General features: G+C 38.7%; 2 protein-coding genes across 4 annotated transcripts in view; one reads left to right on the top strand and one right to left on the bottom strand.

The window, feature by feature from the left end:
• The window catches only part of LRRC20 (leucine rich repeat containing 20), a 436150-nt gene that overhangs the window by 90000 nt on the left and 320057 nt on the right, over positions 1–26093 (bottom strand). Inside the window, exon 5 of one of the 2 annotated variants that reach the window (XM_072130515.1) lies at positions 23417–23521. The exons of the other annotated variant lie outside the window; for it this stretch is intronic. Within the exon in view, the coding sequence (XP_071986616.1) occupies positions 23469–23521 (53 nt within the window). The 3' untranslated portion in view covers positions 23417–23468. Of the gene's footprint in view, positions 1–23416; positions 23522–26093 lie in introns of those variants that run through there. 2 annotated transcript variants of the gene reach the window in all.
• Positions 1–26093, top strand: part of LOC140106228 (ropporin-1-like) — a 270178-nt gene that overhangs the window by 192303 nt on the left and 51782 nt on the right. The window lies entirely within an intron of this gene.

Below are 26093 nucleotides of genomic sequence, written 5' to 3'. Positions count from 1 at the left end.
GGCGGTAGTGTCCCTAACTGTATGGCGGTAGTGTCCCTCACTGTATGGCGGTAGTGTCCCTCACTGTATGGCGGTAGTGTCCCTCACTGTATGGCGGTAGTGTCCCTCACTGTATGGCGGTAGTGTCCCTCACTGTATGGCGGTAGTGTCCCTCACTGTATGGCGGTAGTGTCCCTCACTGTATGGCGGTAGTGTCCCTCACTGTATAGGAGTAGTGTTCCTCACTGTATAGGAGTAGTGTTCCTCACTGTATGGCGGTAGTGTCCCTCACTGTATGGCTGTATTCTTCACTGTATAGGAGTAGTGTTCCTCACTGTATGGCTGTAGCATCTCTCACTGTATGGCGGTAGTGTTCCTCACTGTATGGGGGTAGTGTTCCTCACTGTATGATGGTAGTATTCCTCACTGTATAGCAGCAGTGTTCCTCACTGTAAAGCTGTATTCTCCACTGTATGGCGGTAGTGTTCCTCACTGTATGGCGGTAGTGTTCCTCACTGTATGGCGGTAGTGTCCCTCACTGTATGGCGGTAGTGTCCCTCACTGTATGGCGGTAGTGTCCCTCACTGTATGGCGGTAGTGTCCCTCACTGTATGGCGGTAGTGTCCCTCACTGTATGGCGGTAGTGTCCCTCACTGTATGGCGGTAGTGTCCCTCACTGTATGGCGGTAGTGTCCCTCACTGTATGGCGGTAGTGTTCCTCACTGTATGGCGGTAGTGTCCCTCACTGTATGGCGGTAGTGTCCCTCACTGTATAGGAGTAGTGTTCCTCACTGTATTGCTGTAGCGTCTCTCACTGTATGGCAGTAGTGTTCCCCACTGTATGGCAGTAGTGTTCCTCACTGTAAAGCTGTGTTCTCCACTGTATGGCGGTAGTGTTCCTCACTGTATGGCGGTAGTGTTCCTCACTGTATGGCGGTAGTGTCCCTCACTGTATGGCGGTAGTGTCCCTCACTGTATGGCGGTAGTGTCCCTCACTGTATGGCGGTAGTGTCCCTCACTGTATGGCGGTAGTGTTCCTCACTGTATGGCGGTAGTGTTCCTCTCTGTATGGCGTTAGTGTCCCTCAGTATATGGGGTTACTGTTCCTCAATGTATGGCAGTAGTGTCCCTCACTATATGGCGGTAAGGATACCAAATTTGTATAGGTTATATAATGTTTTCATATACTTACAGCACCGATCATGGTTGTTACCGGTAAGTCTGATGCAGCAAAGACTTACCGGCTATGGAGAGGGCTCAGCCTGTGAGCCCTCTCCATGCACCCGCACCCGTCACATGCCCTGATTTGATTCGGTGAACCAAGGCAAATCGAATTTTGCTAAATTCACCCATCTCCAGACACAATCTAATCTTTGCTTATATATTCAGAAAAACCTTAGGTTTATGTTTATTTCCACATCAAAGACAATGAGTAGTTACATAATCAGCAAAACTGAAAATAGTCACAGGTCCATCCATCAAGGTAAATGTCTATAGCCTCTTTACTCAATCCACAATGCATGTCTAATAATAATAATGAAGTAATAATAATAATGATGTGCTAGATCTTCATACTGACCACACTTATATTTGTACATGTTAATCAAATCACCATTTTGATTTGATGCTTTACGAAGCAAACATACCTTGAGAATGCTGTAGCTACACTGATGCAGGATCATATCTTGGTTAATCCCTGAGCTCAGTGGTTTTGCTGAAAAAACAATTACAACATTCAGGACCCTGGGAAAGCTGGGTCAGACTGGCTGCCTAGATAAACACATTACACACTAGCTTGCAATTACAAATGGAGTTTAGTCAAGACATGACTAATGAACCTGAGCTGGATCACTCATACACAAGAGCTGGGGGATGGTGAAGTAATTGATTATTCTGCCTTAAGTTACAACCCAGGGATCACATCATCCTCATCAGAAGTGAATAACTCACATGCACAAGAGCTGAACCAGCCGTAGAAGTGACAGGGCTTCATTATCATAATGTTATATCTGTTTTATCAGCAAAACAACTCAGCACAAGGATAAACCAAGATATGATCCTGCAACAGTATAGCTACAGCAAGAGGACTTTATAATTCAGGAATAATGTCATCTGCCATTTTATGACGCCATACAAATCTATATAATATAATCTATATATATATATATATATATATATATATATATATTATATTTCTCATTACACTTTGTAATGGGTTGCTTTTCTCACATTACCTTGTAGAATTTATATTTAGGAAATTTTAGCTTAACTGAGAATTTTTTAACCTGTCCTGAAGACTTTACATTTAAAATTAAGCCCTCTATGTGCAAAACTATTATCAGTTCTCTACATGCGGACCTTCTTCTGAACTCCATCAACTAACAGAATTATAAGTGGCCATTATAGAGGATATTCCTATTCTAGCCTTTAATTAAATGTAAGCTGCTGCCACAGGAACCCAGTTACGTGAAATGTATGTGTTGTAATTAAGTTCTTGGCGTAAAAAAACATGGCCTTTCCATTTTCTGCACACGTTAAGTTTTTCTATGAAGATATAGTAATTTGTTAAAGCCAGATCACCAAGTATAGTTCTTCCTCTGTTGTACAAGATTTAGGACAGTCAAGTTTTTGTATTATAATCACCATTGTCATGCAGCTTTTATGTGAAGTACATACTTTCATGGAAACTGGAGGTTTTTTGTGTTAATGTCAGAACCTTTTTCATTAACAAGGAAACCTCTCAACCTTTCATTGACAAAGCAACATTCTACAGAAGAATAAAGCTTACTAATGTGAGGTAAGGATACTTTATTTTTCCTTTACCCAAAGTCTACAATGATCTTGATAAGTTCACACTAACTTACAAAACATAAAATACAAAAGCAACCAATCATCGGTCAGAATACGGCTCAGCAGGGACATTGCTAAGTAAAAAAGATCTGGGGCCCATGTCCCGGATTCTTTTTGCCAGAACCCGAATATCTTAATCAGTAATACAGTTTTTCTGCTGCTCGGGCAACATTCCCCAAACTGAACGCTAGCTGCATCCTCAGGATGCAATGGAGTAACAGAGAGTCGCCTGCTCCCTGTTCCACCATGCATCCTCTGCCACTATACTAAGCAGCTCTGAGGCTTGTTTTGTTTAAGAGGCGTGGAGTAGTGACATCACTATCCTGCGCCTCTACACCAAGCTAATGAAGTAGTACTTGAAGAAACCTGCTCAGAGGAGGGAGAGGTGAGTATTATGTAGAGGTGGGCATTCATTCTATGACGGGGGCAGGCTGGGGGCATTATTATTAAGCTTGGGTAAGAGCTTTATTAATACTGGAGCAGAGTGGGGGGGTTAATGGGGTTGATCGAGAGACAGGAGAAAGAAATTATGCTTACCTCTGTCCTTACTTTTACCATGCTGGTAAAGATTTAGGTAAGGGCCAGAAATAATAAAAAAAGAATCCAATTCCCAAAGAACCTCTTTATGGTTGTGTTCACATGATGTGTTTACATCACATTTTAAAAGGTATCTGTTTTTTGCATGTGTTTTGCATTCAACAGGTAAAACATATGCTACTATTTAAAAACCGCATGCTTTTCAAACACAATGCAAATGTGTTTTCTGTAGCTGTATATGATAAGTTCAGATTTTTCATGTATTTTTTAAATATTTTACATAGCTTTAGAAGTCATATTTACAATATCGATTGTATAAGGTAATGAGAAATGGGAGTGTTTATCACAGGAAGAAAGGGGGGGGGGGTTGCCAGGACATGGGATCTCACAGGAAGTCCTGAGTCCTGCAGCCTGACATTCACATAACCAACCCGTTTAATTTTTGAGTAACAATAGAAATGAAACTTGTTAATTAACAACAGTTTGTTACAAACAAAAGCAGATGGAGAATTAATATTAAAATGGCTATGGGAACATGTCTCTAAAGTGTGAAATCCTCATGAGCCCTTAACTTTAAATTAGCTATGATACATCCAGAGAATTTATGAAACCACTCAATTAGTCAGGTTATTTAGATTATATAAACTGTGGCTGCAGAAGAGAGCACCTTTTATAAGTCATATTTAAAGGTTATTTAGCTTTTTTTTTTTTACAGTTAGTCATTGAAAATATATTTTTCATTAAGGATGAATAACTTTTCTGAACTTCTTAAAAATAAAATAAGTGATATATGATGCACAGCCTCTTGCTGGGACTGTCATTTATTGTTATATGCTTATTATCTGGGCTTGATTTGATTGTGATTGATGTAATTGATGGGCCAAGAAAACTGTAGCCAAAGCTAATTCACTAAATAGAGGTAAAGGGCCTTATCAGAGGAGCAGGACTTATTTTCACAGTATTCCTAAACCTTGCTAAAACCTAGAGTCATGCTCCACAGTTAACATATATATACCATATGTACTGTAGCATATTTGTTAACCAAGATTCTGGGCTGTAAAGCAGAACAGTTGGTATAATGAGTCAGTAAATATATATTGTAATTCACAGTCCTACAAACTGAACCTTAGTTGTGAAGCTTCCAACTGTTTAGTAAATAGAAATGTTGGCAGCTCATTGATTAGTACATTCTCCTGGCTGGAGCAATACATTCTCTGTACTGGTTCTAGCAGAGGTGGTAGCGCTAGAATGGTAAAATTCTCAATATTGTAGGATAATATTTGTATTTGATTTGTCTAAGCAGATGCAATAATAATAGATGAATGCTGAGAGTATCTGTGTGACATTTTTACAGATAAGTACAACAATGTATGATGTTTATCTTCATAATTTTAATGTTTATAGCATCCTTTGTATTTTATAATTGAAAATGACTAACTGTACTCAAAAGAAAATACCATCACAAGAAGGCTCTTATTAAATGGACGCTTAATATTAAAAGGATGCTGCTTAAAAATAAAAAGCGTTATACAAAAACAGACATAGACATGCAATGCAAAAAAAACATTTTGGTAAAATAAAAAGGGATAAATCACAGAACTTAATACATTACATGAGGTTTTAAGTCTGGTGCCCGGGGGAAGCAGAAAGGCCTGATCAAACTGTCCACATGGGACCCCAAAAGAAGGACAATTTTTAGATGGAGACTTTCATCTAAATAGATTCTATTATTTACTGGACACCCCCTGCTTGTGATGACACCAGGAGTCCTGGCATAGGATATATTGCCTTTTATTCCTAGGAGGTGTAAACAAACCTTGCAGGCCTCAGAATCTTTCTTGGATGATATCTTGCCCTGTGGGCATTTTATAATCTTGGTTGTAATTCCAGCTTATCTATCATAATGTCCAGCATGCATACATACTAAGCATGATGATGTGACCTTTAGTGAGTAGGCCATAACCTATAGTTGAACTAGTAAAAGGATGTAGAGTGACTCTTCTCCCCACTCTATTGATTGTATGAGGGGTCTGGTTGATCACTGCTTGTGTTTTATTGTCCTGGCCTGAGCCCAGTGTTTATATCAGAAAAGCAGAAGAATGTTAGAGTCTCTAGCTCATAATTAAGTTCTTATCACCAGTCTCTTTTGGAAATACCCTTGATCTAAAAGAAGTCTATCAATCAAATATAGCCCTTTATACTGACAATGTAATCCAAAATATATCAAATCCAAATGAATCCATAAAGGAGTATATAATAAATCTCCTACTAAACCCAATATTTAATTATTGATTAATACAGGCAGTCCCCGGGTTACGTACAAGAGAGGTTCTTTAGGTTTGTTCTTAAGTTGAATTTGTATATAAGTCGGAACTGTATATTTTATTATTGTAACTCTAGACAAATTTTTTTTCGGGTCTCTGTGACAATTGGATTTTAGAAATGTTGGATTGTCATAAGAACCAGGATTAGCAATAAAACTTCATTGCAGACACCTGTGATAACTGTTATAGCTGTTTATAGTAGCCGAAGGCTAAAGTACAGCAAATTACCAATTACCAGAGGGCCGTTTGTAACTAGGGGTCTGTAAGTCGGTTGTTCTTAAGTAGGGGACCGCCTGTATTAGTCTTTGGTAAGAGTTATTCAATATGGATGAAACCTAAAAACATAGGGGGACCTTTAAAGTCAGTTTTCTTGCGTTCAAGGCATTTAAAACTTACAATTCCTGGCCTAGAAATTGTGGCTTGTCCTCCATTTTGCATCCCTCCCCTTCACTCTGTGAAATAAAGGATGACACGGGTGGGACAAAGGGCAGGCCAGGACAGGGACACCATGGCAACTGAATTTACTATAGCCTGCAAAAGAATCCTGTTGCCAGCTATAGTTGAAAATTACAGCAGTCCAGACCTGATTTAGATTAAGTTTTCAATGTGTCAGCACACGGCACACGTGGGGTGAGCGGCACTCACCCCCGCCCTCTCCACAGGAATATATGGCGCACGGCGCCATGTCCTATCTTTCTACGGGCTATGGAACGGTATGGAATGGTATGGTGCTGCACCGTACGGCGCCCTGAGGCCATTGTGGTGTATGGGGGACGTATATACACCGTACATATGTCAGCCGTATATACGTTGCCCATACATTCATGTGAAATTAGCCTTAATACATTTCCCTAACATTATTTCATTGTAAACTTAAATCATCTTCCACTATTAATAGGAAGTGATCCGAGAAGTCATAGCAGCCACTATTTCCCTTCTCGAAAGTTTTGTTTTTATCCAATACCTTATCCAGTCTTCGCCAGGAGCAGTATGTCCTGGAATATAAGGATGGGCTTCTCTCCATGAAACCCCCATAGGCATATTGTTTAATCAAAGCGGCAAGACTAGATTTATTAAGCCCACTAAACTGTGGGAAATTTTAATTGAGGATTGATTACAGTTGGCTATAGAGGACTAATACTATAAACAATAGTTTCTGTCTATCACATAGTCTCAGAGATAATATAATACCTAAGGATCGTTGAATATAGATATTTGAAATTGCTAAATATACATTTTATAGAATAAAAATATTTTTTATCTGCATTGTGTGAAAATTTTTTAAAATTGAGCTATTGATAAACCAACAATTCTTTCTTCCAGGATATAGCAATTTTTGACTGGGTAACATCCTGATATTTTATTTTATTCAAAATTCCACTGATATTACCATATATACTTGAGTATCAGCCAAGTTTTTCAGCACAAAAAAAAGTTCTGAAAAACCCAAACTCAGCTTGTGTGAAAAAAGTCAATACAGGCGGTCCCCTACTTAAGGACACCCGACTTACAGACAACCCATAGTTACAGACGGACCCCTCTGCCCACTGTGACCTCTGGTGAAGCTCTCTGGAAGCTTTACTATAGTCCCAGACTGCAATGATCAGCTGTAAGATGTCTGTAATGAAGCTTTATTGATAATTCTTGGTCCAATTACACCAAAAATTTTGAAACTCCAATTGTCACTGGGGCAAAAGAAAAAAAATTGTCTAGAACTTCCATTATAAAATATACAGTTTCGACTTACATACAAATTCAACTTAAGAACAAACCTCCAGACCCTATCTTGTATGTAACCCGGGGACTGCCTGTAGTCACCTTTCTGACAGCCCCCACAGGTCCTCTTCTTACATCCAACAGCGGCAGGTAAATGCAAAATTGCGGTGCAGAGGCTATGAGGTCAGCCGCCGCTGACAGCAGTGTGTGTGCCGGCTGCAAGATGTAAGAAGAGGACCTGTGGGGGGTGTAGGAAAGGTGAGTATTGACTTTATTTTTTATGTTCTGGGCATACTGGGGCTAGATATACACTGGGGGCATAATGGGGATGGCTATATACTGGGGCAGGCTGGCTTGCTGAGTATATACTGGGTGGCAAGAGGCTGGGGAGCTATATACTGGGGGCTGGATCTTCACTCCTGCTGTAAAAAAAAAAAAAAAAAAATAAACCCTGCTGTCACTTTAGTACAAAAGATCAAAAAGAAGATCAAGAAAACAAAAAAAAATATTTACAGCAGAAGAATGATAATGTCAGGTCAGTGGAGCAGTTGGCAGGAGACACTACAGATGAATGTATGGAGGTAAAGGCTACACATCAGGCATACCAGCCTCCTAATTTACATAAATTGAAAAAATACTTTACTGGAAAACGAGTCATCAGTTTCTAACCATAAGTTATTAATCAGTGTGAGGGGCATGGTTGTGTAGTTGATTAGAATGTGGTGGGGGGTGCTGGTAGACTCCCTGTAATGTTGCTCTGTGCATGACATCTAAGTTTACAGCAAAATGTCCATTAATAATAAAGAAACTATCAAACTGGATAAAACAACAGTATTTTCATGAAGCATTAGGATATTGTCATCTTGTTACAGGAAAAAAACTACATTTGCTACATAACTCAAGCGTGTAAACTGCACAGTAAGCAAAAGTGCAAGATGTCAGTTTGACACTACAGTAATGAAAAGTACTTTACACATAATGACCATATATCTTAAGGGAGAACTTTAAAGAAAAATAAAGATTTTGTCAAACTGATTGGACTCCTATAGCATGAATGAATTGAGGTCCATCAAGTGGGCTAATTAATAATTTTCTTCAGACCATGGATTTGAAACCTAGTAACATGCATCCAAGGACAAGACCTTACACGGGAAAAGGCTAAGTGTGTAGAGAATTCTCAGTGTAATTCATGTCATCATAATTTCTGAAAAAAAATACTGCATATACTCGTACATAAGCCAAATTTTTATACACAAGAAAAACCTCAGCTTATACACGAGTAAATTTTATTTTAAAAACTTACATACTCACCCTACGGCGCCCCTCCTCTTCTGTCTTCTTTATTTTGTATTAGCCGGCAGAGACGCGTTCATGCGATCTGCCGGCTGCCGCACATTATAATGACGTCATAGTGTGTGCCGGCCGGCAGATCGCGTGGACACTTCTCTGCCTGCTGTTACAGCAAAGAAGAAGAGAACAATGTAAGCCGGAAGAAGAGAACTAAAAGGGAAGAAGTGGTCCACAGTTCATTTGAGTGATGAAAGCGAGTTTAATTTAATTTATTTGGATCTGATGGGAAACATTGGGGCAAATATACTAAGGGTCTGCGGACCGAATTTTCATCAGGTTTCCCGACTTTTTCCGTTTTGCGTCGCATTTGACTGGTGTTTTTGGCGCACGCAATCGGATTTTGCCAGGATCGTGCGACTTTCATGCGACACAAAGCGGGGGTTGTGGCCATCGGACAACCTGACTGATTCGGACTAGCCATGGGATTTAACTTTCCAAATTGTGTCGCAAGTCATGCACTTACACGCACACGGAAGTAGATGGTGAACTCCAGCGGACCTGAGCGGGGAAGCGACACATGCAGGAAATTGGACGCACAAACTTAGTGAGTTGCAGCAGCTCTGAATCCTCGTCGGACAACGCACCACAGGGATTGCGACAGGACGGGTAAGTAAAAGTGCCCCACTATATTCCTTGACAAACTGGGGAAAGACCGAACCCAAAGTGTGTAAAAAACTGTAAATAAGGTGGTGGAGGAAATGTCATGGTTTGGGGAATGTTTTGTGCAGCAGAAGTTGGATCTATTATACAGCTATCTTGCAGAGTGAATTCATGTGTGTATTAGAACCATCTTCAACAACAACAACATTTGGTTACTTCCTTGTACTTTTCATGCAGGACAATGCCCCTTGTGACACAGCAAAACGGGTAAACAGAAACCCACAACAGTCACTGGACTGTGGAAGAGACCAGGAGAAGAGTGGACCAAAATCCCAGTAGAGCGGTGTGAGAGACTAGTGATGTCTTGTGACCGAAGATGTCCTGCAGTCATTCAAAGCAAAGACCTGTGCATGTCCTACTGATTGGTGACTGGTGTAACCAGTATAAAATGGTTGTACAGTTCCCACAATGGTAGCAATGGAAATGTCATCCTGTCCCTCACTAAATGACACGTTACATAGGTCCATACATCAAAGTATGAAACGGTTATTAGTGTCAGAATATGCAAGCCAGAAACAAAAGGGACATATTATATTTTTTTACATTTATTAAAACCTATATAAATTTGGTATCCCCTTGACTGTTGATTTACAGCATCATTTACAATCCATAAAAATGATCCACAAGAAAATGATACGAAAACATTTTGAATTTTTCCCAACTTTCCTGTACACGACATTGAAAAAAGAGGACATCAGAGAGAAGGGGCTAATGAAAAATCCCACCATATAACCGAGTGTCAACAGGTTGTTTTTTTTTTCTTTCGACCTGTAAATAATAGAAGAAAGCAAGCAGCACATTGAAAGACACTGGGTCTAGCTGCAGGCAATGTCATCATAGCTTGTCTGCAGAGTACAATCTGCTTCTGAAGTTTGTTGAAGTGAAACATAAATGTAATTATTTTACAGCCACAAGATGGAAGAAAAAGGAAACCGATTGCAGAATCTAACAACAGTGATGCATATATAATAAGAGATAAGCCAATTTCCCAGCAGTTGCTAAGTGATAATAGAAAGCTGCACAAATAAATATCTCCTTTTTTCACCTTAATATCAGCAAAATACGATTAAAATCAGTGTTTCACAAATTGAATTTGCACGCTCTAATTGTCTTCCTGGAGTGTACAATTCATATTTTTGATAAGTGTGAATGTACCTGTTAGGCTGGGGATCAATCCACTCACAATTAATTTCCATACTATAAAATTTGCTTAACTTGCTTTACCTTCCAAAAAACAAACAAAAAAAAACAATAGAAGAAGATACAAGGCACCTTATGGCTATTACCATGTCGCAATGAAATTCTGATGTAATGAAAATAAAAATTAAATAAAAATGAAGATTTTTCTGCCTATACGCCACAGATTTTTGAGAAAGGCACGCTTATGATGCAGAACTGTTATCTGTCTGGCAACAATAGCGACATGATTTTTTCTGATCCTTTAATGAATTTTAGAACAATGCTCTAACGATCATCTTTGATTTTATCTTCATATGTTTTTTTGATGACACAATATAAAAAGAATCGGTAGTTTGCCTAAACTTCCAGACATTTGTGCTCAGTTCATTAAAATGCATTGAAAACAGCAAGTGGTATAGATTACAATCTCAATTGATATATATCCCCCAAATGTTAAAATAGAAGATTAAAATAATCTTTTAAAATAACATAATTGTATTTTTAGAATTGTAATAAAGTAGTAACTGAGCTAATAGTCTTAAAGGCAATGTATAAGTATACTGAAAGCACTAATAAATAATGCATAAGGAAGATGCTTGCTGAGGTTAAGTATGGATCTGTTTTTCTCTGATTACCTTTTACCATATTTTCAATCTCGTATGCAAATTCTTACAAACCTCTACTGATTTTGTGTAAGTAAATTCTACAGTTCATTCCCACATAATAACATTTATAGATGACAGAGGTGGGACATGATACGGATCTCTTTGGGCTGCTCTATAAGAATTCTGTAATATGAAAGCAAATCATTTCATGGGCATTAATTCCAAATAGCAATATAAACAATATAGATAGATGGAGAGGGAGACAAGGGCCTAGGGCCCCTTGGGCCCCTAGTAGCTCACTGGATATGTTGAGGCACAACTCTACATACAAAGAGGTTTAAGGGTGTTGCCACCAATACGGGATTATCTAGACAAACTGGTTATGACTTTCAGGTAGTGGAACCCATAAAACCTCAGAGGTTGTTTCACTGTCTCACCCTTCCCCAGGCTCTCTCAGCACTTCCCCCTCTCTATGCCTAATGTAATCCCACTGCAGCAGGGAAAGTTTCAGCACCCAGTGGGAGGGGAAAAGTGCTCCCTGCACACTGTAACAGTCTGTGAATCTGCAGCACAGAGGGACTCTGGTAAAAGTAGATTTTTGAAGGATGGACGCTGTGTATAACACATATAAGAAGATTAACAAAGTCATATTGCCTGTATCTATGACTAAGTGTCCCTTGTTTATCATGCTGAAATTGTGTTAGATTTCCATTAAATGTCTCCTGGGCCACAATACATTCTGGACAAAGATGCTGTAGGCATTGAAATTCAGGCAGCGCCCATATATGGCAGTATACGGTAGGGATCAATCAGACAACCTAGGGTTAAAGTACCCTAGTAAAGGGAGTCTGAAAAATAGTTTAAAAAAATTACTCTTCTTTCCCTAAAACTGATATATATTTAAACAGTAAAAATCACAAACATGTTAGGTTTGGCATTTAACCCGGTAACGAAAAAAAGCATCCAAAGGCGAAAAATGCCATTTTGAAAAACATAAATAGTTAATTAAAAAGTAATTAAAAGGCCTTACAGTCCGTAAAATTGTAGCATTGAAAACTTCATCAAAAGTCAAAACACCACTCACAGCATGAAACAGTTATTAGCGCCAAAAGATGGCAAAATGAAGAATTTGTTTTTATACAGGTGGTTTTAATTTTTGCTAAATGTATGAAAACATAAAACCGATAAAAAAATTTGGTATCCCTGTGACCGTACCGACCCAAAAAAATAAAGTAGACATGTCATTTGGGGCGTACAGTGAAAGCCGTAAAATCCAAGCCCACAAGAAAACGGCGCAAATGCATTTTTCACCAATTTCACTGAATTCAGATTTTTTTTCCCGCTTCCCAGTACACGGCATTGAATATTAAATACCATCACTATGAAGTGCAATTTGATACGCAAAAAAAAGAAGCCCTCACACAGCTCTATGCATGTAAAAATAAAAAAAGTTATGGAGGTTTTCCAAATCTGGAAAAAAAGTGTTACCAGCGCTAACAGGTAGTTTTTATTCATTACCTTACACCACAGGTAATGGGGAACAAGGTTACAGATTACATTTTCTCTATCTCTGTAAGAAAATTATGTGTGATCATTGTGGTCTATTTGCTTTACAGAGCATTTTCTACAAAGTCTTGTCTACCTTCCATTGAAGAAGTCCAATTTTTTAAAAAAAATTGAGAAAAAGAAAATCTTCAATGATGTAAAAGAAGTGCATTGGGGGAAGGTTTGGCGCTTAGGAAGGACAAATAATTTTTTGGTGTAGATTAAAAATAGCCAAATAGAATTATAGACAGATAAGTTAGAAGAATTCCTGGTTTGAACAGGAACATTTACTACCTCTGAGAGCATTAGACTTCTATGATGATCAAGGCTAAATCAGCACCTAAGAGAAGGCTGCAGAGCAGTATGAACCAAGCCGCGGATAAAGATTATGAGTAGAAATACTGGGATTTAATTGATTTTTTACCTCCTGGCACTGGAAACACTCCAATTACTATATGAGTCACTCTTCCGTGTTGTCTCAGGTTTTCTGGAATTGGCGGTTTTAATCTTATTTTTTCAGCACTATGTAAATGTCTCTAGAGGGTGGGATTATCTTCCCACATTATTGCTTTTTTGACTGATAAAGTCATATAGCTGCATTGAAAACCTCCCCCTGCTTATTTTTCAGGAATAACCACCCCACAGGCTGTGTTAGAGAAGATTTTTGACTTGAGCAGTGATCAGAATAATATATTTGTAATTGGCACTCACGCATTAATAATCATTATGTTATTGGTTGCAAACCTACATACTGCTTAGGAAGGACCTTTTACCCCTTAATAATGAAAAGAATTCTGGAGTAGCTTTTCTTAGAACATTGTGTTGTACAATTCCTCTATTTTTCCTATTTAAAAGAATATAAGAATAAATTGTGATCTGGGTGTTACCGGGTGGTGTATCCATGCACAACATGATGCTGCTAAACTGTCCACATTTGTTGGGGGATATCAAGTATGTCAGAAGTGCAGACATGTCCCTATTCACCCCTTGCCAATTTCTGATGTATATTTTCAAACCCATTCGGGGATTTAAAAATAAGGTTAAAATGTTTTTCAAGTATAAATACATACAAGTCAGTCTACTATCCATCCGAGAAAGAGGTCATTACCAGTATCGGCACATTTTATTGATGCAAGACATTCTGTGAACCAGCACAAAATTACAAGTCCTTTAATGTGTAGGATCCCAAGACATGATGGGGATCAAATACTTATCTTGAAAAAGTGTGAATTTATACACAAAAGGTCTGAGCAGAGACTACAGCACACACATTTTTTGGTTGAGCTTTTGTGTTTATCACATGAATATGTTAAACATATATACTTTAAAGAAACTGTGACTATAGAGTGGATTTCTCCTGCCATCCAAGGTATAACGCTAATGCTCTTTATGTGTTATCTTAACGTCATACTGCATGGTTCTCCCTGCATGAATAATAATACTAATCCTCTACCCTTACCCCTCCCATCCTTCCTATGTTTTTTAGGTGTCTCTCTTTATGTCAGACCTCACTGCATTATTCCCTACATAATTTTACTATACGCTCTACCACTTCCCATATGTTATATCTCAATCTGGCCTCTGATACTTTGATTAACCCTTTCGATTGACCCTTACACATCTCTCACCTGTTCTTCTAATCCAGTACCAAATTTCATACCTATACCCCATATATAATACCTCCATTCCATTAAAGTCCATTACACCTACACATCCATACACCTAGCCTGTCCAATAGACACTGCCCTATTTCACTTACTCACTTACATTAAAGTATACTTTTTTTTCAACATTGATGGCAAATGGCATGGCATACCCCACTTTTTTTTCTCACTCTCTACCAGAATAACTTCATGTCCTCTTCCTATTTGCATTTTATCTTGGAATGCATCTGGTCCAATAGACTGCCCACTTCGGGTCCCCTTTCTTCCCAGCATTCCACCCTGGTATTCGTGGCTCCAATCAAAAAGCTGCTGTTGCAAACACTTTACAGCCCCATAATAATGGCGGGGACAGCAGCTATTGCATAATGTGCTATAATCTGCTATAATCTGCATCAAGTACATTGACCTTGGCAAACTGGTGAGCTACCCTAATGTACTAATAATATGTGTTGCTCTAATTTTAGGTATACTGTGGGCAAATTGCTTGATCCACACTCATCTATGCACCCTTGACTTTCTATTGATGGAGCTTATATCCTTACTCTTTTGTACACATCTTCGACTGCCTGGTTATGAATTGCTTAAAAACAAATGATGTATTTAATGATAAAATATTATGACATGCATATTTTGTTACTTATATCTGTATACGTCACTCCTACTGCCTGATCTTTAAAAGTTTTTGTTAATTGGTTATTTGCTTCATAACATTTATTGCTGCTGTGTATCATATGATATTTTAAAACTTCAAATGTTTAACTATTTGCCAACTGCATCAATAAAAATTTCCAGAGTAATTGGACATTTCTCTAAATTTGAAAACATCAGCTTGTCCCACAAAAAAATTACCCCTTACACAGCACCAGAAAAAGTTGTGGGTGTCAGAATATGGAGATACATATATCTCTTAAGCTTTAAAAAGCTCTTAAGAAAAAAAAAACTTTTGCAATCCCTGTGATCGCACTGACCCAAAGAATAAAGGGAACATGACTGTATCGAACAGTAAAAGCTGTAAAAACCAATCCTGGAAGACCGTTACTCATCTGCTTCTTTTTGTCAATTCCACCACACTTGGACTGTTGTCCCCATACATGGTATTGAGTTCTAAGTAGAGCCACCAAGAAGTACAATTTTCTGTTCGGGTTGAATGCATGCTTTTAAGGAATGTTATATTCTGTACAATTTTTCATTTACACAATGTATTGCTGTTGGGTTTTATTACGTGACCAATTAAAAATCACTAACTTGTAAACAATCATGTTTCAGTGGGTTTGCAAAACTCAATTGCCTATCCTTATTAGAAAGGTCACCAAGTCTTTTTATGCATTCTACTCAAAGGTGTAATTTTATGGAAATAACTGTGCCAGTGCTGTAAATTATACTACTAATTAAAACAATTAGTCGTACTAACGGGCTGATTACAACCTGGGTATAAGAACCACCATACTCTGGGGAACCAAGACAGAACATGATGGGAACAATTAGCTATTATCATATGATTGTTGTAATTACAACTGTAAATTGTATTTTCATGTCTGCATAAAAGAATATAATATAATATCTATGCAAAATACAGATGGAACTTCCTTCTGATCGTACCCTCATTCACTATACATATAACCAATAGGTGAAGCAATGGTAGTATCAAAAAGTATATTTGTCTGCACTGACATTACTACATTTTGTGGAATTTTTGTTACAAAAAGGTTGAACTTAAAGGACATCTACCACAAAAAGGAAGGATTGTAAACCAAGCATGCAGACATATTGGTGTGTGCTCCCTCTGTCAGGATCCGCTCTTGTTTTAGCTTCCTAAGGACTTGTTTTAATTAAAAAATGTTTTTAAAAATTATGTATCTGAACCAGAGGGCTCCAAGCTCCATAGAGGTCAATGAAGCCAGGGGCCCCTCAGGCTCATTTGCATACTTTTTAAAAACTTTTTTCATAGAAAACATGGGCTTAAGAAGCTAAAAGAAGAACAGATTTTGCGAGAGTGGGCACATACCAGTATTTAAGTGTGCTTGGTTTACAAGCTTTCATCCTGGTGGTAGAGTAATTTTACATCAAATAAAAAAGTTCCCAAGAAACCTGCAAGCACCAGATATGAATAATGCTTAGCACTTTGGGGCACATTTACTAAGAACAATGCAGTCTGTACTATGTGCAGTATGCCTGTGTATAATGCAGGGTGCACCAGATTCAGGATTTCTGGTGCACGTTCATCATATATCTGGTGCTCCCTGCACAGACCTGACAAATTGCACCAACTTTCTTTTGGTGCACCTTTAACATGGGGCTTGCGACACAATTCTGTTGGACTTTGCATGTTAAATCTGGCACATGGTCCAAAAGAGCACCGGAATGCCCCCTAATTTGTGTCGCATGAAGACTAGGAAATCAACACCACAAAAGGGTCGACACAATTGTGGTGCGAGTACTTCTTAAATACCTGTGCCATACCATATTGAAATGCTTGGGATCAGAAACGTACACCATGGGGCAGATTTATCAAATTTCTGAAAGTCAGAATATTTCTAGTTGCCCATGGCAACCAATCACAGTTCAGCTTTCTTTTTACCAGCGCTCATGAATATTTTAAAGGGGAGCTGTGATTGGTTGCCATGGGCAACTGGAAATATTCTGACTTTCAGGTACTTGATAAATCTGCCCCCATGTGTTTTGCATTGTGCACATGTAATCTGGAGAAACTCCTACCTACTGTGCTATAATTGGTATGTTCCTACATGTAATTCAAGAGCAGCATGTGAACAGAATCACCAGAAACTAAAATGTACCCACTAACATTTACAGCTAAAGGGGTTATCTGAACTTGGGAGATAGTCATGAAAACAAGACAGTAGTTGTAGTTACCCCCCTCTTACACTCCAGCGATGTGGCTCCCCTCACCCCTGGTTTCAAAAATAAATACAGAGGTGCAGCATGGACATTACAACCAGAGCAGCATCTGCTGCAGGTCCTGGCTGTGGTCAGTGAAACACTTGTGCAGGAAGAGCCTGCAAAGAGAGCATACTGTGGTCATGACGTCACTGCTGCATCTCTGTATTCATACAGACCAGGGGTGATGGGCTGGAGAACTAGCCCTCATAACTCAGTTATGAAGATTTAGCAACACAAAAAAAGCTATGTTCCTCATTTAATCATCTTCTCCTCCACCTTCTTGTGACTAGGCCGCAGTACTCACAGTACTGCCCCAGTAGCCAATAGTACAATACAAAAAAACAACTCTCCTTATGTTGTTCCTCTAAGCTCCTTCTTTAGAGCTGTGATGGCACCACATGTCCAACTGTGCGGGGTCAGTTCTGGCCACAGGTAGCTGACCTGGCACAGGCGTCATTACATGTTGCTTGTGCTGCATCTAATATAATTGTACCATGTACTCTCAGTAGGAGCTGGGAGCTACTGTGCTACAGTAAAACAAGTACAGGATGGGAGACGGCACTATCACTAAATCACAGAGTAATGTGTCGAGTAGACATGGGTGGATCCGTCTGGCATCTACTCCATCAACATTGACGTCTGCTCCAACAACACACATTGCACAGCCCCCCTATCTTCCCTGGGGTAAATACAGCCCTGATGCCATCGATACATTATACATCACTTTATGGCTTCAGTGGCTACATGCTGCTCGTCAATACACAAAGAATAGGAAGTCGTCAGAAGTGACAATGATGGATCAAAGATAATTATTTTTATGGCTGCACAAATGATAATCAATGATACAATGATCAATGATACAATATAATTCTTGACACATTTCTACTTTCTTAGCACTCAAGTATCAAGGGCAACTGTTCAGATATTAGCACATGTTGACAATGTTGACAACAGACCCCTGAGGAAGTCGCAGTTTGCGACGGAACGCGTGGGGCATCCCTAAACATTGCGCCATACTTACTTAGCCTTTTGCTCCATTGATCCCTGTTCCTTCATGTGGTAACTATATTTTAGCTAAGTGCTGCACCTTTATAGGTTGTGCCATCTCTTGTTTATCTACCTTATGGTGTTATACCTTATTACCTTTTCTCACAACCATTCTGTGCATACTGGGGCTTGTGGCAATATTTATTTATTGAACATCAACTTTTGCAATGTATTGTATCTACTTATCAGGGCTTGATACAGAGGTCTCTCTTATATGTACTTTTGTACTTTTTAGATGTTTTTAATCATGTTGTGTTTGGTACTGTATCATGTTACATAATAAAATTTTGTATATAGTTTTTGGCCATTATACACACTTCTCTCTTGTTTTTTTGGACACATGTTGACAATTGGCAACAATAAACATGCTTTAATTCACCCAAAAAAAAACCCCATAAAAATGAGCAGAAATAAAGGGTATGCAAAAACCAAGTAAAATCCTGAGCCTACACAAACAGTGTTACCAGTAATGTAAAACACAGTAATCATAGTAACCTCTGAATCATTCCCATCTGACATCAGTGATGGCAATCACAGTCATCATGAACCTTATCACATGCTGTTCCAAATATATCCAAAATGAAAGGGAAAAAGGTGCTTGGACGTGGCACTTAAAGTGAACAATAACAGCGGGAGAACTGTCCACATCTCTGGTAACACAGCAGTCCATTGTTAGAACACGTTTGTGCACAATGAACAGCAGTGTTGGCTTTTAATCAAATAGCTGACCCTCTCATGGCTAGGTAATGAGAATGTGTCACTGACTTAGAAATAAGACATTTAATGAATATTATAATTATCTCAAACGTGTGTGTGGACATGCACTAGTCTATGTTGATGTATCAAATATTGCACAAAAAATACATTTGGCAAATAAGGCTTGTCCACTAACAAACTTTACCAGGGTAAGTAGAATACCCTAATAGGGTTAACCATATAGTACTTAACCCAGTAAAGTTTGACTGCAGTTCATGGAACCCCAGGTCATGTGACTCATCGGCAGCAGATCTTTGTACCTCCTGTGCTTTCTGGTGGATGAAGGGGGCAGTGTAGTCATTACTGTATGCATGCCCCCTATGTGATAACTCTTATATCAGTGTTTGGAGGGGTGTAAATACATAATGACTGCACTTCCCCTTTCATATACCAGAAGCCAACAGGACAAGGATCGTCTCAGGAAGTAGCTAGTCCTGCTGCCTGTGGGCCACATGAACCTTGCCTTCTGTAATCTCTCGCTTTCCAAATTTGTGTCATTTTCTATTCTGAAAGTGTTTGACAAAAATCTTTCTCACCAAAGGTGAAGGGGGGGGGGGGGCTTATATATGTCTGTTTGTCTATGCCCTCAAGCGGAGGCCAGTAAGCTTACTCACAGATCCCATGATGCTTTGTGTTCTCTCTCAAAGTAATTTAGCCTAATTTAGTAAAACCACTTAACAGTGCACAATATTTACATGGTGACCAGCCTGGCAGTTTCCATCCTGTCGAGGAGCATGAAAACGTAATAAGTGGAGGAAATCATAAGTAAACCAGTTACATGCGACATATAGCCTGTGCTGTGTGAGCCCTAAGGGTTAATAGCTTATCTGCACAAAGCACAAAGTGCCAAATGCAAGGTGGGGGAGGGGAGCATCATGAGGTGAAGAGAGAGACAGAGACAGTTCATTAAAATCACACACTGGGATGGAGGGACTGACAGGAAACACCCCTGTGAGCAGGGAGCGGCAACCCTTCCCTTCTCCTTAAAACAGTAGAGTTTGTAGAGTTTGTTTATACTATGGATTCACAGGGCTTGTCAGCACAGGCAGAGGAAGCAGCTACTGCAGCACTGAGGTCATCTGAGGGGTATGGCAAAGAAACTGCTGGATATAGGTAACAAAGATAATAGGCAAAGTTGTTTTACATATCAAAAGCTATTGATTAATGGGGAAAAACTGTTTAAGTACAACAGTCAATAATATGTTAATCTTTTTCTTCAGTCAAATTATATTATTGACAAAAATTACTAAAAAAAAAAAACACTTAAAATTGAGAAAGATAATTTTACAAAAAGGAACTGTATTATAACAATAAATTAAATTGCAAAAAATAAGAATTGTCCTCTCTCATTATATGCACTGGTTTAATGGATTGGGAATAACGGACTTCCGTTATTCCCATAACGGACGTACAGCACTTACCTTAGGAACCAGGTCATATATTGTGTGTGCTTTCTGTGTATGTATATAACTTTATAAGAGTAATTATAACATAGTACTTATTATAATATAGTAGACTTTATACGTGTACCTATAGATATTCCAGGTGTTATGTGTTTTACCATATATATACATAGCTAAGTGTTTACAGTGTGTGTATATATTAGCGTAACTATATGTATAACCTGTAGCCGTATCCCATTCACACGTGGATCTGTGCCCTGCACGTGTATTGGAGGAGTAGATATATAGATGCTATTGTGCATGAGTCTCTATATGTACATGTATATGGTCAGGTATTGGATGTAACTCCTGCTTCAGGATATATCCAGGAGCTTCTGTAGTGTTAACTATATATTGTATATACATACACATTACTGTGTCCGGGAGGGGTCAGGAGAAGAAGGTTTGTGTGTAGTTGTGTTCTCTATGTATTTTGTATTGTATTTTATGTAGTTACTTTGTCACATGTATGTTATTAGTAAAGTCTTTTTTGTATATAAGTATCTGCGAGGGTTGTATGTTATTCCTGTGATATATGAAGGACTGGAATAGGTGCTTATGGTAAATAGCACAAACTAAGGGACTGGACAGAACCACTGTAGCCTAGAGGAACCGAACAGAAACCCAAATCCCCTATCCCCCTTTATCAAACGGAAATCAGCCATCAATGGAAATGACAGCCATCAATGTGCAGATGTCTGTGACTGTGTAACAAAGGTCATAACTAATAGCACAATTGTACAGTTTCAATGTTCCAATAGTGGAAAGTAGTCTTGAATGAAAATCCAAATGGATATATATACCAGATATCTGCAGTAGAGAAAACATATTTTATTCTTTTGTATGCAGTCAGGCAACCCCGCCTCCTGCAGTCAAGAAGGACCCCCGCCTCCTGCAGTCAAGGAGGACCCCCGCCTCCTGCAATCCAGCGGACCCCCGCCTCCTGCAGTCAAGGAGGACCCCCGCCTCCTGCAGTCAAGCGGACCCCCGCCTTGTGCAGTCAAGCTGCTCTACCCACTCCATGGATCTGGCCCAGCCCTGCCTTCTAGATTTTTGGATAGCCGAGGAATTACACAATTAGGAAGCAGGGCCGGAACTGTAAAAATTGTGTTATTTCAGGAAATTATTGTAATATGGTGAAATAAGCATAGATCATATCCACAAAAAGATATTTTAAAGTATATATTATTTTATACTATCAAAATGTTCTCAATTGCTACAATGTAAAAATTGCTGTAAAAATTCAAAAGCACATGTTACTGCTACCAAGATCTCGAGATTATGTCAATGCGCACTATAACCTAGTGTGAAGTGCACATACATTATGCTGCTATTTTACATTTACAATGGCATGAATCTGCTACTCTGAAAAAAAAAAACAATTCCAACACAGAATGTCAGGTATTCCATAGTTTGACCTATTCAATAGAAGTCATTTAACGAATGCTCAGACAGTCACATCTAGAAAGTGGAAAATGAGACCCTATTTGTGCTACTCTTAGTGCTGGCCTTCATCTGATATAATCTCCTACAATTTCATGGACACAAAATGCTTCACGTGTTTATCACAGAGGTCACTTCAAGGTTTGAAGTGTTTTGTACAATGGAAGCAGAGCCTTAAAGGCAAAGTGTCAGTGTCAGGTGGTTTTCCACCTCATGGCTGTATTCCCTTCTCGATTTTTCAATATTACAACTACGGTGTACTCCTTAGGTGTTCTTACAACATGGATCAGATGTATCCAACTGTATGCACATAGAGTGGGATACGTTGCATTGTTCCCTTATCCCCCATGAATGCATTTGGAACTATTTGGGGCGTTTCTCCATTGATGTCACTGTCCATACATCACAGGGGAACTCACAGAACATATGCTCTGCAAAGGCCTGGGGAGATGCAGTTCTGCTGAATCCACCCCCCCCCTACCCCCCACCCCCCTTAGACTTCAATGGCCTTCACTGAGTGTACACGCCACTCAACAGGAAGGAGAAGGATCTGCATCTTTACACCCCGATTTTTGCACGGTGTATTACCTATGAATGTGCGGACTGAGACAAAGACTATGAGGGACATTTATAAAGGGTTCTGCGCCAGAAAACTGGTATAAAAGCCCTAAAGTAATCTCAATGTCCAGGGATTGTGATTATTCTCCCCTTTACACCAGCTTCACATCAAGGGGGCGTGAAGGGGAGTGAAGGCAGGCATGGTAAAGTGGGCCGGCATGGGATGTTACTGCCCCGCCACCGCGCACTACTTTATATCATGTGAATATTCACATGGTTTTTGCGCAAAACTACTCCAGCTAGCACCTGACATACAGCACAGCCATATGCCGAATACATCAGTATTAGTCTATGTATATGATGAATTTGTACAACTGGAGCTTTCCTTGTGTATACACTCACCATATACATAAAACCCTCCTGACATGTTTAAATCCCCAATTACACAGGTTTAGCAGCGAACCTGTTGGCATAATCCTGCAGAGTTTGTATGTTTTAATGGGCAAGTGTTCTTGTCATTACTCATCATTTATTCATTTACACTATTTACTGGTTCTACCCATTGAAATTTCTGACAATGTTGGGGGTGATGGTGCACTCTTGGGTATCCTCCACTTCACAAACCTGGAGGCAGCTTTCAATGACGTAGACATACATAGGTTAGTAACTTGAGCTTTTAAACATGTTTTGTCCCTAGCTATTTATTTGGCCTACACATATTATACATTTTGTGTGTATTGTTAAGAAATGAATGGCACCATTTCAGGGTACTGATGTCTCATAGATTTCCATTTATGAAGTATAGAAAGAACAGATTGATACTTTGCAGTGCAATCAACTTTTCCATTTTTCAAGAAAGACCTGCCATTTTCATTATCAGCATTTTGGGGAAGAAAGGTCTTTTTACCAATGTTTTTATTTGGTAACATATAAACAAGCATCAGCATCAATATCATTGAAGGGGTTGCCTGGAATCAAAAAACAAAAATTATATAAAAACACATTTAGGCTACATGAACACGCAACAGATAACAGCCACAATAGAGGTCTATGGTACCCGATCACATTGCGGAGGTGACTCTGACTCCACTGTGATTCCAGGAACCACATTACTATATATACACACCAATGCTCACAGTTTAATGACATTTCATTCAGTGTATTGTTCCTTGCGGCATGGTGTCCTTACTTGCATAAAAGAAATAGGTAATATATTTCTTTGATGGAATATTGTGACTGTAAGCAGTGAGATTGCTCCTGTTCCATGTCTCACTGATTTGATGGACTGTCAGGAGCCACCTCTAGAATATCCCAATGAAAATATGCATTGAGTTGAACCCTAAGAGTTAATAGCTGAATGCTATTTATCTAAGAAGGTTCCTCAGAATATACACCTCTAATCAAATGAACTATAACTCCATGTTACCATTAGCAGAGAATGAGCTGTAGTCCCTCAATAGAAGTACAACCACTGCCTGGTACTTACAGGAGGCTTCCTGTGAACCTGATCTCCTGCTGAGTAGGCAGCACATACTGTCAGAGAATCCTGACAAGCCTGAAAGTCTAAGAAAGCTGCAAAGTGGAGCATCAAAAACCTGTAGTGTTGACAACTATCAGACAAAGTATTATTTGGAGAGAATCGCAGCTGTCAAGGATTTATTTCCTATTATCTATCCTTTAAAGCTAAAACACTTTAATAAAACTGAATGTCAGTCTTAAGCACTTCTATTTGTGCGGGTCATAGGTCTAATGATCATGTAGCACTCAAATTCGCACTTGCTGACCAAAATCACAGAGCTGGTAAATCGCACACGTACTGGTACTCACACATAAATTATCTTTCATTTTAAACTATACATCTTCTTTATAACAGGATAGAAACTAGAAAATGTCACCAGACTCAACAGATAATTAAAGAGCAGAAATGTATAGGACTGGTCAAACTCTGTTCTTTTTTTTAACTTTCTTTAGGTAGTAAATAGTACAGTATGTGTTGTGTGGCTCTGGCTTATTACTCAAATAATTATACTTGATAAAATTATATCATGTGTGTATATATATATATATATATATATATATATATATATATATATATACAGCTACATTATTTCATACAGCAATAATATTGAATAAGAATAATGTACAAATAAAAAGGGTGGGTATAAAGGTATAACCGGAAGAAATATACACATACTACTTTGATTCAATATTCGGATGACTCACACACAGAGTTCAGATCACCGCTACTTTGCAAGTTCTATTCTTATATTAAGACCCTATACTAAATACGCAACCCTTACTACCCCACCTTGCCAACCATATTTCTCCCCAAATATTCCTCCAATACTCCTAACCCCTCATCCTCCTACCAAGAGCCTCCCATTGTATTATCGATGGGGGATTTGGACCCATCCATTTTCTGGCAATAACACCTTTGGCCATTTAAATTAACTGACATATAGTTACAAATCATCCCCATATGTTACTCTTTATTTATACAATTTAAAATTAATGTCTTTACTGAAATGATGCTTGATATTTAAGGCCAATTTTTATTTTAAATAGGTATTTCAGTAACAACTAGTTATTACCGATCTACTGAAAAGGCTCAAGCTACTAGATTGGTGGGGTCATCGACACAAGGGGCCATAGCCATTGTTTAAACAGAACAGTTGTAGCACACATTGAACACTATGAGAATGCCAAAGAAAAAAAAAAAAAAAAAAAAGAGTTCAAAACTTGGCTGCCACCAACAGTGCCCAGAGTTGAATACATAAGATAATCTGCCCTATTCAATTAGTCGCAAGATCTGCAAGACGCCTGCTCTGGTAATAAGTGGGGGTCTAAGAAGTTGAGCCCCCACATATTTAAGAGTGATCATCCATCCACTAGATAACTTACAACTTGATATTATTGGAATGTCTCTTTCAGTATAACACTGCGATGTGAACAAATCCATACAAATCTATGATATCTCTCACAGATAGAAGCAAAGCAGTATAAAACATGCTTATAGGTCTGTTCTAGGTTGTTAAACCTAAAGACTATGGGGAAAATTTATCACACGCCTTCCGGCACTGCCGGATACATGAGGGGGGGCGGCTGCACCGGCAGACAATTCTACACTAGGCCCTAACTGGTATACAATTACACCAAGGGCTGCAAACTTTCATTAAAGTTTTGTTACTTTGGCCAGGTATTATTACCACATGATTACATAACATGCCTATGCTATGCATGCTGTTGGTTTTTGTAATGTTTTTTTGTTTTTCTATTCTATTCCTTGATGCTTAACGCTTGTATCACTTGGAGAAATACTTTTGTCTATTTCCCTTGTATATCTTGTCCAATTCATCATATGCAGCTTGGCCAGAGAAGAACGGGACTATTAAAAGCATTTTAACGAAACTAAACACCATCCAGAATTTTAATGGCTGCTCAAAGCAAATACATAACTTTTTACCAGTGTTATTTTTATTAAATGAAATCATGTGTGTCTACAGAAATAGAAAACTGTAATAAGGAAATAAATTATGTTTG

This window comes from Engystomops pustulosus, chromosome 11 (genome assembly GCF_040894005.1).
Source record: "Engystomops pustulosus chromosome 11, aEngPut4.maternal, whole genome shotgun sequence".
Lineage (NCBI taxonomy): Eukaryota > Metazoa > Chordata > Amphibia > Anura > Leptodactylidae > Engystomops > Engystomops pustulosus.
Note: the sequence above shows the minus strand (reverse complement) of the source record. Positions and strands in the feature narration are given on the sequence as shown.